General features: G+C 43.5%; 1 protein-coding gene across 3 annotated transcripts in view; it reads right to left on the bottom strand.

The window, feature by feature from the left end:
- Window positions 1-15,705, bottom strand: part of RPTOR (regulatory associated protein of MTOR complex 1) — a 308,191-nt gene that overhangs the window by 193,062 nt on the left and 99,424 nt on the right. For all 3 annotated transcript variants that reach the window (XM_077833284.1, XM_077833285.1, XM_077833286.1), the window contains exon 4: window positions 1,994-2,152. In XM_077833284.1, coding sequence (XP_077689410.1) covers window positions 1,994-2,152 — 159 coding nt within the window. The remainder of the gene's footprint in view (window positions 1-1,993; window positions 2,153-15,705) is intronic.

Genomic DNA, 15,705 nt, shown 5'->3' with positions numbered 1-15,705 from the left:
AGTGTGATCATCCTATTTATATAAATGTATCACTCTTGTATCTGAAACTAGAAATATGAAATATAACTCTGAGGTCCTATTTTAGTTATGCAAAGTGTGGGCCATTAATGGTGGTTTGGAATCTTAATGACTCCCATTAACCAGGACAATTACCTGTAGATGGCTCTGTTTTATTTGTAAGTCTTTCTGTATACCTGTAGGCTGGCAAGTGGGTAATGAAGTCTTACAGTGACATGAGATCATGTCACCTGAACTGGAATCCATCTTTAACCTGGTGCTTTTCCATTGAGAAGGAGTGGGTGGGAACCCAGAGGGACAAAGGATTTCAGCCTTATGCAAAAGATATATAAGGGGGTGGAACAGAACAAAGCCGGGGGGCATCATGAGAAATCCCCTAGCTACCACCTGAGCTGGAACAAGGGCTGCACCAGGGGAAAGGATTGTGCCCAGACTAGGAAGGCATCCAGTCTGTGAAATAAACTTATTGAAACATCTCTGAGGGTGAGATTTTATCTGTATTCAGTTTTATTACTGTACTAGACTTAGACTTGCATGTTTTATTTTATTTTGCTTGGCGATTCACTTTGTTCTGTCTGTTACTACTTGGAACCACTTAAATCCTACTTTCTGTATTTAATAAAATCACTTTTTACTTATTAATGAACCCAGAGTCTGTATTAATACCTGGGGGGGGCAAACAGCTGTGCATATCTCTCTATCAGTGTTGTAGAGGGCGAACAATTGATGAGTTTACCCTGTATACGCTTTACACAGGGTAAAACGGATTTATTTAGGGTTTGGACCCCATTGGGAGTTGAGCATCTGAGTGTTAAAGACAGGAACACTTCTTAAATTGCTTTCAGTTAAGTCTGCAGCTTTGGGGTACGTGGTTCAGACCCTGGGTCTGTGCTGGAGCAGACTGGCATGTCTGGCTCAGCAAGACAGGGTGCTGGAGTCCAAAGCTGGCAGGGAAAGCAGGGGCAGAGATAGTCTTGGCACATGAGTTGGCAGCCCCAAGGGGGTTTCTGTGATCCACCTTGTCACAGGTGCAATGTTGTTCTTGGCACAATACAAATCAAAAACTAAAACAGAAGCAAGTTATATAAAAATGGGAGCAAGTTCTCCCTCCACTGGATGCAACTTTCAGCGACTGACAGTAAGTCTCTATTGCAACTGTACCAAGACAGTAAATAAACATTGGAATAAACCTGTGCTCTCCATCATTTACCTTTCATAGGTGCTAAATGCATGAATGAAAAGGGAGGCAAAGTACATCCAACTTAATTAGCCATAATTATGAGCCCCAATGTAACAGAGTAGCAGTTTCGGTATTACTATGCGATACCGCAGCTGTACAAATACTCAATTCTGCCAGCCTTGCTGTCCTCAGTAAAAGTGACAAAGGCCTTAATGCGAGAGTTCCCTACTAACTGCACTCACTAGCACCAGGACACTCTGTACTTTAGAACTGGGAACTGAGAATATTTTACTGTCTCCCATGCACTGTACTGGCACAGCATGAACAATAGCTATTCAGGGTTCATTGCCACTCTCAGCATAAACTCTATTTTAACAGGCTAACAACTAAGCCAATGACACAAAGTAGGGAAGCCGAGCATCTGAGAAGAGGTACACCTTTTGCTCCAAATCTGGTAGGAGCGAGGTGTGCAACTTGAGAGACAAGGTAGAGGGACTTGGATATAGTTGGCACCTTTAATTACTCTGTAAATGTTCCCTCTGACTATTTGAAGAGCAGCATTAACTAAGGCTCTGGGAGAGCAAGTGTTTATTTAGCACTTCTCGGGCAGAGGGACAAGATGCCTGTTCTGACAAAAGAACTTTGAGAGTGGACAAGGAACGAGGACAAATGTCAGTTCTGGAACCAAACATTCATGAAGTCATTTTAATCCCTGGAGATTAATTTCCTCTCCTACAAATAGTAACAGATTTCACAGTGCGTGCTCCTTTTTAGCCACACTTCTAGCTGACGCACCTTGTTGAAGACCCAGATCTCCCCGTTCACTGTTGGCCTGGGAACACCATGCCCATTGTAGTGAAAGAGGACCCTCTCTTCCTTGGCATTTCGACGCAGCGATGTACATAGTTTCTTAACTTCATCCACAGTAGGATCGAGGCTCTGCTTGTACCGGGCCTGATGACACCAAAAATAAGTGAACAGTATTAATTATGTGCACATGCATATTTGAGATGCATAGAAGCATAAACACTTCAATACACAGGAAACAGTATGCATTACATATAATGCTCGCTAAACAACCAAATGGCAAAACGTTTCTGCCACTTTTCTTCTCTCCACTGTTTGACCACTTTACAGTCCTGTGCACACCTTAACTCTGATCCATTTCACCCAAGGACTGCTACTGGCATTCCAAATGCCTTAACAACTTCAAACATCTGCTTTTATTTACTGATTTTAACTCAGCCTACTCCAACATTGTTTTCGTTTCCCTATTCACAATTTCCCCACAAATTACACCAGCCTGAGGCTCAGAATTGACAATATTCAGTCTTGCACTATTGACACATTTATGGTCAGATATTTCTGCAACCTTTCAGGGCTAGATATTGGTTCTAGCCTTGAAAGGCCCAAAGTATCTGTGTAAAACAGCTATTTTAGGTAACTGTTTAAATGTTTTTAAAATTATTTTTCTTCCCTTCTGAGCTCTGTATAGATGGACTCTTGGTACAAAGGCACTTCTCTTTACTAGTGGATAGATACAAAAATAGCCCCAGTAAAAAAAACATAACATCTAAAACAGTGGGTCTCAATCATTTTTCACCTCAGAGCTAAAATCCTCCTGCCATTTCTTGCTGGACCCACCAAAATGCTTTTCAGACACAAAAGGATTGATGGATTGAGGCCACAGCAAGAACCCATAGCTGTTTTGGGATAGGGGATTGCTGGGCACTGAGTGGAGATAGCAGTAGGAGTGAATGGGTGCCCAGTGCGGGCAAGGTATGCTGATACCCAGGAAGATCCTGACCAAAAGAAGGCAGTTGCTCCCTCCCAAACACTCAGCTGGACCATTACTGCTGCCTCCAGGTTAGGAAGAAAGGGGAACTCCGGTGTGGTTTCAGCAGGACTGAACACAGAGGCACAGCAGATATAGGAAAAGAAGAGAGCAAACTGTCTTCTCTCCCCCACCCATTACTCTCGCTGGGTTGTAATAAATTGGTTAGTCTCTAAGGTGCCACAAGTACTCCTTTTTTTTTTTTTTTTTAAGACATGAAAGCTTTTGCAGGAAAAAAATATGCCTCCCGATAAAGGTCAGAAAAATAGCTGGATTGTGGCAATAGTCCGGTCTAAATATAATGAAGCTATATACAATTTCAGTAATAGCTTCACTTTAAACTATGTAGGCTTCTCCATCACAATAGCTCATTAACATAAGCAGTTCTGCAAGGTGAGAAATGCTACTGGGTCTCAAAATAAGATCTCTCCTCCTTTGCACATATGAAAGACTACGTTAGAAGAATGCTAAATTAAGAGATAGTCACTTTAAAGGTCAGCTAGTGTCCAGGACATGCCAAAATAGGTTAAATAAGCCTGATGAATTATGGGAAAATAAACTAATGCCTGCACTATCAGCCAGCACCAGTTAACAATATTCACCATTAATTCAGACGAACTTTTGGAACTATGTCATGTCAAAGTTCTAATCTACTAGAACACTGGATCGTTTGCTGGAGCTGGCTACCTAACTTTTAGCTATTATTAATGTCAGCTATCAGGTTGCTACAGAGTCCATGCACTTCAGACTTACTGAATGTGCCAATTATGCTAAGGACTTTATTATTAATTTTATTCAAGATTTTTATATTAAAATTATAGGTCATAGGCTGACATCCACAACTCAGAACACTGAGCAGATTGCACCAAAGAGTACATCTTTTCTGACAAACACATTCCAACAGAAACCATGCACCCCAAACCCTACACTGGATACCTGCAACCTGATGATCATGCAGCAATGTTAAATGGGAACCAAAGACACCTAAAGGAGCAGCAGCTTTCACTTTCCTTCTGGATGATCCTATTATAACCTTGGGTGCTTCAACTTAACTACAGCTCAGTCCTAACAACATATTACATTGTAACACAACACTAACACAATGTTACAAACATGAAAATCCCAGAGCATTTCAGCCCAAGTTGGAGCATAACATCAGTGAAAATCAATGCTACAAGACCATTCTTACTCAACGACTTGATGAGGGAAGTAGAAGTAACCATGACTTTAACAAAGCCAACCACCTTAAAAACATGCATTCAGTGTATAAAACCATGCAGATTCCAATGCTTGTGTGTCAAGGGCCATAAAATCTAAGCAAACAAGTTCAGCAAATCTTCCACGTGGAAGCTGGCTTGCTTGTTAAACTAAAAGGTGTACATTGAGCCAAAGCCTGGTGACAAGAAAACGTCTTTCAGTTGTCCTTTGGAAAGTCAGAATCTCTGTCTCTCCCTGACACTCAGAACAGACGTATCTAAGGGACTAGAAATCCAGAATCACGATGGCCTCAAGAACTAAAGCTGCTATATTACAGCAGACAAGTCCTGCATATAAGAATAGGACAATCTTAAACAGATACAAAACATTTTCTACCTTAGACTGTGCACCTTAAGTACAATTTTGCAAGCTACAAAGACAATTAAATCATTTTTATGTATTAAAAGACTTCCATAACCATTCCCAGTACAACATTTTACGTTTGTTGTACCTTTAATCAACACAACAGACAGCTCAACAGAACTGTGATAATTGAGAAACATTAAAACCAAGTTAACGCTCAGCATTTCAAGCCAATAAGCAAAAAGAATGCCTTGCAGTGCCTGGTTTCATCCCTTTAAGACACATTCCTGAGTGTCGGACCAGCAGCAGATACAACAAGGAGGCTAAGGAATGGAGGCCTTGTTCTATCACACTCGCTGTTCTTCAGGAGTTTCCTCACTAGACAAAGGCAAAGGAAGACAGCCTCAGCACTGGCTTCTTTCTTATTCCTTCTCTCTCCCCACTTACAGTATTATTATGAAGGTGCTGATTTGCAAAATGTGCATCTTAAATCATACTCTGCCTGTTGGCACCTTTACAAGACACTATAACCAGAGCCCTCAAGTAGTGGGTAATTTTTCAATTCCCACTTTTTTTTTTTTTTTTTTTTTTTTTTTTTTTTTAGAACTTACTCATTGAAATATCCCTCATGTCCTTTTAGCATAAATATTAAATATAGCTCACAATTCATGAAGACGAATGCATACTTTAAAACAAAAGCCTGCAGATCTACAGATCTGAGACAAACATATCATTTACACATTTATAAACACAGGGATGCAGGAGGAGGGGATGGGAGAGGGAGTAGAGCCTGTAAATGAGCAGATAAACGCCTACCTGTCTGCCAAGGACTTTTAGCCATCGATCCACTCAGCTTGTTCTGATGCACATTACAAAAAACTAATATCTATTAGTTTTACCCATGATAAGAAACATAATCAGCCATTTGTTTTGTGTTTTTGATAAACCTTTAAGATCTTTTTCAGTGATGTGGAGGAGAATCAGAAAAACAAACAACAACAAGGAAAGTCCAGCTTTTTACTATTTCATTGAAGGGTGGTGGTAGGATCAGGGGTGATAGTGTGTGGGAGTTAACATTCATAATAAGATGATAATTGCATCCATTTCTCTTTCCAGAACTGCTGCTGCAAAGTCTGTAGAGGGGAGAGAGTGGGGGATTGGTGTACAAAGAAGAATATGAAGACACCAGATTGTTTTTTTACTCTTAGTTATTTTACCAGCTGTCAGATTGCCAAAGTGAGTTCTCTAAAACACTGTGCACAGCTGTTGTCCGGTATTGGTGACAGCTCAAATCTTGTACAAACAGTAAATCAGGATACAGGAATCCAGACCAAAAATACATATCACTCATCTAACGAAACTGCAACTTAAAGTCTCCTTTTCAATAAATGCGTTCCTGCATTTTGATTGCTTTGTGTCTTAAGACACAGGCATCCCTATCTTTCTATGAAATGTTGCATCTATTGCCTGCAATTTTATTTTGTTCTTCAAGAAGGAATATTTTAAACTCTGAACAAAGCTCCATTTAGGGAATGATGGAAGGGCTGAGATTGAAGTGTTCTCTGTTCAAGCCCATACTGTAAAACTGAAATATTTCATAGTGCGTGTTTATTTTCTTTTACTTACATAGAAATGAAGAGTCACCCTCTGCAACAAAACACATTATGAGGAGAGCACAACCTATCGTTCTGTAGCCTAGAAGACATAACCGCACTCGGCATGATGAATGCAATCTCCTTTGCCAAACCATTAGATTAGAAACAGCAAATTTTGAATGGGTGACAGAAGCTACAGTTTGCATGGAACAGAGTTAATTTCATGAACAGAACTGTATAAATCTTCTATAAAAACTTCAGTGAGAGGAGCTTTATAAACACTTAGAGATTGATGACAACAGGTTATCCTTGGGAACTGAAAGACCATTTTCCTCAGGATGTGGTGTCACCGTGCCTCCGTGGGTCACAACTGAGAATACCAAATTCAGGACAAACTGCTGAGAAATAGGGTAGACACCCCAAAACTGGTGGTTATTCTCCCATAAGATACACCAAAGCAGCAACAAAAGTAAACTTCTGTTTCAGCACACTGGCTAACAAGAAGACAGAAAAGCAGTCTCCTTAGGTATTCCAGTCCTGGATTCAACACCCAGCCCTGGTCTACACTAGGACTTTAGGTCGATAATTTAGCAGCGTTAAATCAATGTAAACCTGCACCCGTCCACACGATGAAGCCCTTTATTTCGACTTAAAGGGCTCTTAAAATCGATTTCCTTACTACACCCCTGACAAGTGGATTAGCGCTTAAATTGGCCTTGCCAGGTCGAATTTGGGGTACTGTGGACATAATTCGACGGTATTGGCCTCCGGGAGCTATCCCAGAGTGCTCCATTGTGACCACTCTGGACAGCACTCTCAACTCAGATGCACTGGCCAGGTAGACAGGAAAAGAACCGTGAACTTTTTAATCTCATTTCCTGTTTGGCCAGCGTGGCAAGCTGCAGGTGACCATGCAGAGCTCATCAGCAGAGGTGACCATGATGGAGTCCCAGAATCGCAAAACAGCTCCAGCATGGACTGAACGGGAGGTATGAGATCTGATCGCTGTACGGGGAGAGGAATCCATGCTATCGGAACTCCGTTCCAGTTTTCGAAATGCCAAAACCTTTGTCAAAATCTCCCAGGGCATGAAGGACAGAGGCCATAACAGGGACCCGAAGCAGTGCTGCGTGAAACTTAAGGAGCTGAGGCAAGCCTACCAGAAAACCAGAGAGGCGAATGGCCGCTCCGGGTCAGAGCCCCAAACATGCCGCTTCTATGATGAGCTGCATGCCATTTTAGGGGGTTCAGCCACCACTACCCCAGCCGTGTTGTTTGACTCCTTCAGTGGAGATGGAGGCAACACGGAAGCAGGTTTTGGGGACGAAGAAGATGATGATGATGATGAGGTTGTAGATAGCTCACAGCAAGCAAGCTGAGAAACCGGTTTTCCCGACAGCCAGGAACTGTTTCTCACCCTGGACCTGGAGCCAGTACCCCCCGAACCCACCCAAGGCTGCTTCCTGGACCCGGCAGGCGGAGAAGGGACCTCCGGTGAGTGTACCTTTTAAAATACTATACATGGTTTAAAAGCAAGCATGTGAAAGGATTACTTTGCCTTGGCATTCGCGGCTCTCTTGGATGTACTCCCAAAGCCTTTGCAAAAGGTTTCTGGGGAGGGCAGCCTTATTGCGTCCTCCATGGTAGGACACTTTACCACTCCAGGCCAGTAACACGTACTCGGGAATCATTGTACAACAAAGCAGTGCAGTGTATGTTTGCTGGCGTTCAAACAACATCCGTTCTTTATCTCTCTGTGTTATCCTCAGGAGAGTGAGATATCATTCATGGTCACCTGGTTGAAATAGGGTGCTTTTCTTCAGGGGACACTCAGAGGAACCCATTCCTGCTGGGCTGTTTACCTGTGGCTGAACAGTAATGTTCCCCGCTCTTAGCCACAGGGAGGGGGGGAGGGCTGAGGGGGTAGCCACGCGGTAGGGGGAGGCAAAATGCGACCTTGTAACGAAAGCACATGTGCTATGTATGTAATGTTAACAGCAAGGTTTACCCTGAGAGAGTGTAGCCACTGTTTTATAAAATGTGTCTTTTTAAATACCGCTGTCCCTTTTTTTTTCTCCACCAGCTGCATGTGTTCCAATGATCACAGGATCTTCTCCTTCCCAGAGGCTAGTGAAGATTAGAAAGAAAAAAAACGCACTTGTGATGAAATGTTCTCTGAGCTCATGCTGTCCTCCCACACTGACAGAGCACAGACGAATGCGTGGAGGCAAATAATGTCAGAGTGCAGGAAAGCACAAAATGACCGGGAGGAGAGGTGGCGGGCTGGAGAGAGTAAGTGGCGGGCTGAAGACAGGGCTGAAGCTCAAATGTGGCAGCAGCGTGATGAGAGGAGGCAGGATTCAATGCTGAGGCTGCTGGAGGACCAAACCAGTATGCTCCAGTGTATGGTTGAGCTGCAGCAAAGGCAGCTGGAGCACAGACTGCCACTGCAGCCCCTGTGTAACCAACCGCCCTCCTCCCCAAGTTCCATAGCCTCCACACCCAGACGCCCAAGAACGCGGTGGGGGGGCCACCGGCCAACCAGCCACTCTGCCACAGAGGATTGCCCAAAAAAAAAGGCGGCTGGCATTCAATAAATTTTAAAGTTGTAAACTTTTAAAGTGCTGTGTGGCATTTTCCTTCCCTCCTCCACCACCCCTCCTGGGCTACCTTGGTAGTCATCCCCCTATTTGTGTGATGAATGAATAAAGAATGCATGAATGTGAAGCAACAATGACTTTATTGCCTCTGCAAGCAATGATTAAAGGGAGGAGGGGAGGGTGGTTAGCTTGCAGGGAAGTAGAGTGAACCAAGGGGCGGGGGGTTTCATCAAGGAGAAACAAAGAGAACTTTCACACCGTAGCCTGGCCAGTTAGGAAACTGGTTTTCAAAGCTTCTCTGATGCGTACCACGCCCTCCTGTGTTCTTCTAACCGCCCTGGTGTCTGGCTGCGCGTAACCAGCAGCCAGGCGATTTGCCTCAACCTCCCACCCTGCCATAAACGTCTCCCCCTTACTCTCTCAGATATTGTGGAGCACACAGCAAGCAGTAATAACAGTGGGAATATTGGTTTCGCTGAGGTCTAAGCGAGTCAGTAAACTGCGCCAGCGCACCTTAAAACATCCAAATGCACATTCTACCATCATTCTGCACTTGCTCAGCCTGTAGTTGAACAGCTTCTGACTACTGTCCAGGCTGCCTGTGTACGGCTTCACAAGCCATGGCATTAAGGGGTAGGCTGGGTCCCCAAGGATACATATAGGCATTTCAACGTCCCCAACAGTTATTTTCTGGTCTGGGAATAAAGTCCCTTCCTGCAGCTTTTGAAACAGACCAGAGTTCCTGAAGATGCGAGCGTCATGTACCTTTCCCAGTCATCCCACGTTGATGTTGGTGAAACGTCCCTTGTGATCCACCAGAGCTTGCAGCACTATTGAAAAGTACCCCTTGCGGTTTATGTACTCGCCGGCTTGGTGCTCCGGTGCCAAGATAGGGATATGGGTTCCGTCTATGGCCCCACCACAGTTAGGGAATCCCATTGCAGCAAAACCATCCACTATGCCCTGCACATTTCCCAGGGTCACTACCCTTGATATCAGCAGATCTTTGATTGCGTGGGCTACTTGCATCACAGCAGCTCCAACAGTAGATCTGCCCACTCCAAACTGATTCCCAACTGACCGGTAGCTGTCTGGCGTTGCAAGCTTCCACAGGGCTATTGCCATTCGCTTCTCAACTGTGAGGGCTGCTCTCATCTTGGTATTCATGCGCTTCAGGGCAGAGGAAAGCAAGTCACAAAGTTCCATGAAAGTGCCCTTACGCATGCGAAAGTTTCGCAGCCACTGGGAATCGTCCCAGACCTGCAACACTATGCGGTCCCACCAGTCTGTGCTTGTTTCCCGAGCCCAGAATTGGCGTTCCACAGCATGAACCTGCCCCATTAGCACCATGATGCATGCATTGGCAGGGCCCATGCTTTGAGAGAAATCTGTGTCCATGTCCTGATCACTCACGTGACCGCACTGACATCTCCTCCTTTCCCGGTATTGCTTTGCCAGGTTCTGGTGCTGCATATACTGCTGGATAATGCGTGTGGTGTTTAATGTGCTCCTAATTGCCAAAGTGAGCTGAGCGGCCTCCATGCTTGCCTTGGTATGGCGTCCGCACAGAAAAAAGGCGCGGAACAATTGTCTGCCGTTGCTCTGACGGAGGGAGGGGCGACTGACGACATGGCTTACAGGGTTGGCTTCAGGGAGCTAAAATCAACAAAGGGGGTGGCTTTACATCAAGGAGTATTTCAGGCAGGACTTCACGGAGGGTTCCAATAAGAAATGGTGCACCTAAGTTATTATTCTTATTGGAACAAGGAGGTTAGTCTGGCCTCTGATTGATACATGGCTAGATTTACCTTGCTGCACCTTCTCTGTGAGTGACTGCAGTGTGACTTAGAGGAATGAGTCCCCTAGACGGGGGAGGGAGGGGAAGCAAATGAGTACAAAACAAATCTGGTCTATTTCTTGTTTTGATCCACTCCATCTATCTTTTACATCTTTGGCTGGCAGCAGACGGTGAAGAACGACTGCATGCCATCCACATCTCATGGCTGCCTGGCAGAAGATGATGCAATAGGACTGCTAGCAATCTGTATCGCCTGCCTGCTCACCATAAGACAGTTCAATAGGACTGACTGCAGGACTAAAGAGAATGACCTGGTCGAGTCACTCCAAATTTAGTCCCTGCGCCCATGTCTGCCCAGGCGCTCCTGGCCGACATGGCCAGGAGCACCTCGGACATGATGAGGACGGCTACCAGTCGTACTGTACCGTCTGCTGCCACAAGGCAATGGGTTGATGCTGCTGTGTAGCAATGCAGTACCACGTCTGCCAGCACCCAGGAGACATAGGGTGACGGTTACCTGAGCGGGCTCCATGCTTGCCGTGGTATGGCGTCTGCACAGGTAACTCAGGAAAAAAGGCGCAAAACGATTGTCTGCCCTTGCTTTCAGAGGGAGGGAGGGAGGGAGGGAACGGGGGCCTGACGATATGTACCCAGAACCACCCGCGACAATGTTTTAGCCCCATCAGGCATTGGGATCTCAATCCAGAATTCCAATGGGCAGCGGAGACTGCGGGAACTGTGGGATAGCCACCCACAGTGCAACACTCTGGAAGTCAACGCTAGCCTCGGTACTGTGGAAGCACTCCGCCGAGTTAATGCACTTAATGCACTTAGAGCATTTTCTGTGGGGACACACACACTTGAATATATAAAACCGATTTCTAAAAAAACGACTTCTATAAATTCGACCTGATTTCATAGCGTAGACATACCCCCAGACACTATACTTAATGATGAGTGGTTATTTAAAACCAATTTCATCAAACAAAAAGGGTTTTTCTTATCCCAAAGGACCAGCCACATACCCAGGTGAATATATAATTCAGATCTTACCTAATAATCACACTGTTGCCAATCCTTTGGAATCTAAAATCTGTAGGTAGGTAGATAAAATTGGTTAAAGGAATCAAATACATACAACAATTGCAAGGTTCTTGGTTCAGGCTTGTAGCAATGATGGAATAAACTGCTGGCTTGTTAAGTCTCTGGTTGCTTCTAAATGGGAGCATTGGTTAGAATGCTTCCATTAGCATAAGTTCATAGTCCAGAGGTTTGAGCAGTAAAGAGGCAAAATAGAGATGTTTCCAGGGCCTTTTATAGCTTCTGCCAAGTGAAGGGAAACCCATTGTTCTCTCTGGGGAAAATTACAGGTAACAAGATGGTACTTGGAGTCAGATGGGCAAGTCACATGTCCATGCATGATTTCGTTTAGTCATAGTAGAGGCCATCACAGGAAAGTCCATGTAGATAGGTATTTTCCATGGCCCATTTTGAGTTAAGTGTTCGTTGATGAGCCATTTAACTTGAATAGTCCCTTCAAGATGTGCAAGCTAAATACCATGTGGGTGTTACATTTGAAATACAGGTTCATAGTTAATATTCATAACTTCATATACAAAAATGACACATGCATACAAATAGCATAATCATATTCAGCAAATCATAACGTTTCTATAGACACCTTACTTGACATATTTTATACAATATTTGTTGCAATTATATAACATTGGTAGCAACAATGATCTACATGGTCATATTTTATCAGATAACGTCACGTGCGGACACCTACACCGTTGGTCACTTAGCTGTTAAACACAAAGTTGTACGTGAACACCGTATGCAAGTACAGTGGTGGCACAAGTGGCTTTGTTATTAGTGGAAAGAAAGATATCATTGGCATATTATTGATGTGTTGTGGGCACAGTAAGAACTTACAGAAAAGTTTGTATGAACTCAATGAGATACTTGAGAGCTAAAGTCACGGGCTTTAAAACTTCCTACAAGCTACCTTCTAAATTAGGCAGACAATTAAATTCAATCGTGAGCCTACTGGAAGTAGGGTGATATCTCCCATGCTTCCCCCATCAAGGTCTCTTCATTCAGCTCTACATATAATGCTAAAGACATTAGACATTTCAGGGTATAGGTCCACATTGCTAATCAAAAGCCACAATTACTCATTCATTATACTGTTTTGTAGAATCTATTTTGTTTTGCATTTAACTATTTATATTTCCGGTTTCACAGCTCTGAGAAACAAAGCAGTACACGTCTTTGTTCCCACAGTCTGCCCAGCAGGCTTGCTTCACAACTGTATCAACTTTATAGCTTACAAATTTGCAGCTTACAAATTCACAGCCAATACCCGCTTCTCAAAAAGATTTGCCTAGGGCATTGATACATAAAATCATAATACAGTACCTTGGTTTTAAGATTAAGTGGATTGAAATGCATCACTATGCACTAACCCATGGGCAGTTGTTTCTTCCAGGTACTGGGAGAGTGCATTAAATCTTTGAACAACGCTGAATAATAATTAACCTGCTGTCTAGGACCGTTCATTGATCCTAGAATTTTATCTCAACTTCTAACTGGGAAGGCGTGCCTTTCTTTAACTCATGGTTTTGTTTTCTAATTTTTTTTTTTTAGCTTTTAAACCTATGTCCTTCTTGTCTCTTCCAGATCTTTAGAGTTAGTTTATCCCTACACAGGTGTTTTTCATCCCTCTCCATGCCGCATTTTCCTCTGTCATTATTTTCTTTCTTAGTTATTTTCCACCACATTACTTTTGCCCAAAACATACCTTCAGGATGCTAGACAAGGTGGCAACACTCCCTTACGCTAAAAGCAATTATCTGAAAAGTTTCTATCAGGCTTTAGGTCAGTACCCACTACTCAGATAGGTTTCAGAGTAACAGCCGTGTTAGTCTGTATTCGCAAAAAGAAAAGGAGTACTTGTGGCACCTTAGAGACTAACCAATTTATTTGAGCACGAGCTTTCGTGAGCTACAGCTCACTTCATCAGATGCATACCGTGGAAACTGCAGCAGACTTTATATATACACAGAGAATATGAAACAATACCTCCTCCCACCCCACTGTCCCGCTGGTAATAGCTTATCTAAAGTAATCATCAGGTTAGGCCATTTCCAGCACAAATCCAGGTTTTCTCACCCTCCACCCCCCCAACACAAACTCACTCTCCTGCTGGTGATAGCCCATCCAAATCACCAGCAGGAGAGTGAGTTTGTGTTGGGGGGGTGGAGGGTGAGAAAACCTGGATTTGTGCTGGAAATGGCCTAACCTGATGATTACTTTAGATAAGCTATTACCAGCGGGACAGTGGGGTGGGAGGAGGTATTGTTTCATATTCTCTGTGTATATATAAAGTCTGCTGCAGTTTCCACGGTATGCATCTGATGAAGTGAGCTGTAGCTCACGAAAGCTCGTGCTCAAATAAATTGGTTAGTCTCTAAGGTGCCACAAGTACTCCTTTTCTTTTTGCAACTACTCAGATAGTAGTTTATATTATTTTTAAAATAAAGAGTCACTAATTATTTTTTAAAGTTACTGGGCCACTGATTGTTACAGCACCTGAAGACCATGCTGGCCTCTCTTAACTTACACTAGCTGTTAACAAGAGGTAACAGTTTTCTATTGCTGTTATTGGGCACTGGTACAGTTTCCCTCTTTTATAATATTTGTTGGAATAATTTTCTTTAGCCCTTGGCAAGAAGCCTTTGTCTCTTGTCACAGCTATCAGACAGGACAATCTGAATGTCCATTCCTTTCCAAATGCTATCCAGCTGTATCTGTCATTCCTAACTGATGCCACAATTGTAGCCTTAGAGCTGTCAAAATGCCCAGCTGACATGCACTGATGAACAAGTATGAAATTGATGAAAGTGATGTCAGTTGGCTTTACTATATGAATATGATTTTCTATCACCTTAATTACTCAAAAGCAATAACCTTGGGGAGTCCTGATCTGGATGATCTTTTGATGATTCTATTTATGCAATCACAGCTACAAGTTTTGCTTATTTATGCAATATTACCACACTATAGTATCCACACTCTCACACTGAGAACTGTACATCAGCATCTATGATCAGGTCTTATTTAGTCTAACTGATTAGCTTGAGATTCCATTTCAAAGCAAACTGAAATGCAGGAGACTTTTTAAGTTCCAAAACCTCAACAGAATCTAAACATTAACACCACATTTTAACGCAGAAATTGAAAATCATTCCCCTCCCCACACCAAATAGCTAGCTAAAAATCAAGTATTCAATCTAGAGTTCTGTATTTCATATGCTACAGATCACGATAACAGAAGCATCTGAAGTTGTGTAAGAGGTGAAGATCCCTGCAGAGTTTTAAGTAAGGTCTTTCATTCTCCACAAATCAAGCTATACCTAATTTCTGCAGCAAGGTTCTTTAATTCTGTGGCATTCCCATACAGCAGTCTGGAAATTCCCAAGTAACCTAATTTAAATTAAAAATTTGATTTTTTGATGAACTAAATGAGAAACTGAATAATACATTAATTACAGTAGATTATTAATTATTATTACTTGTGTTATCCTAGTGCCGAGGAGCCCCAGTCATGGACCAGGACCCCGTTGTGGTAGGTGCTGTACATACATAGAACAAATAGGCAGTCCCTACCCCCAAAGACCTTACAATTGAAGGGCATGGCTACACTTGCAGATGTAGAGCGCTTTGAGTTAAACCCACCTTCGGAGAGCGCAGTAGGGAAAGCGCTGCAGTCTGTCCACACTGACAGCTGCAAGCGCACTGGTGTGGCCACATTTGCGGAGCTTGCAGCGGCATTGGGAGCAATGTATTATGGACAGCTATCCCACAGAGCACCTCTTCCCATTCTGGCACTGCAGCTTGTGGGAACGGGGTGGAGAGGCCGGGGCATTCTGGATTCTGTCCCAACACCCTGTGATGCAGCAGTTCGCATCCCAGCAATCCCTGTGCCTCCGTCCACATTTGGCACCATCTTTCAACATTTTTTGTACTGCGCACTCTATCTTCCCTTTCGGTCTGCGGGAATGGAGCCCGAACTGCTGAGGAGTATGCTGACAAGTCTCGCCAGCACGTCACATTTG

Source organism: Eretmochelys imbricata, chromosome 14 (assembly GCF_965152235.1).
Source record: "Eretmochelys imbricata isolate rEreImb1 chromosome 14, rEreImb1.hap1, whole genome shotgun sequence".
In the NCBI taxonomy this organism is placed as follows: Eukaryota; Metazoa; Chordata; order Testudines; family Cheloniidae; genus Eretmochelys; species Eretmochelys imbricata.
The sequence above is the reverse complement of the archived record's forward strand: the minus strand, read 5'-3'. Positions and strand labels throughout refer to the sequence as shown.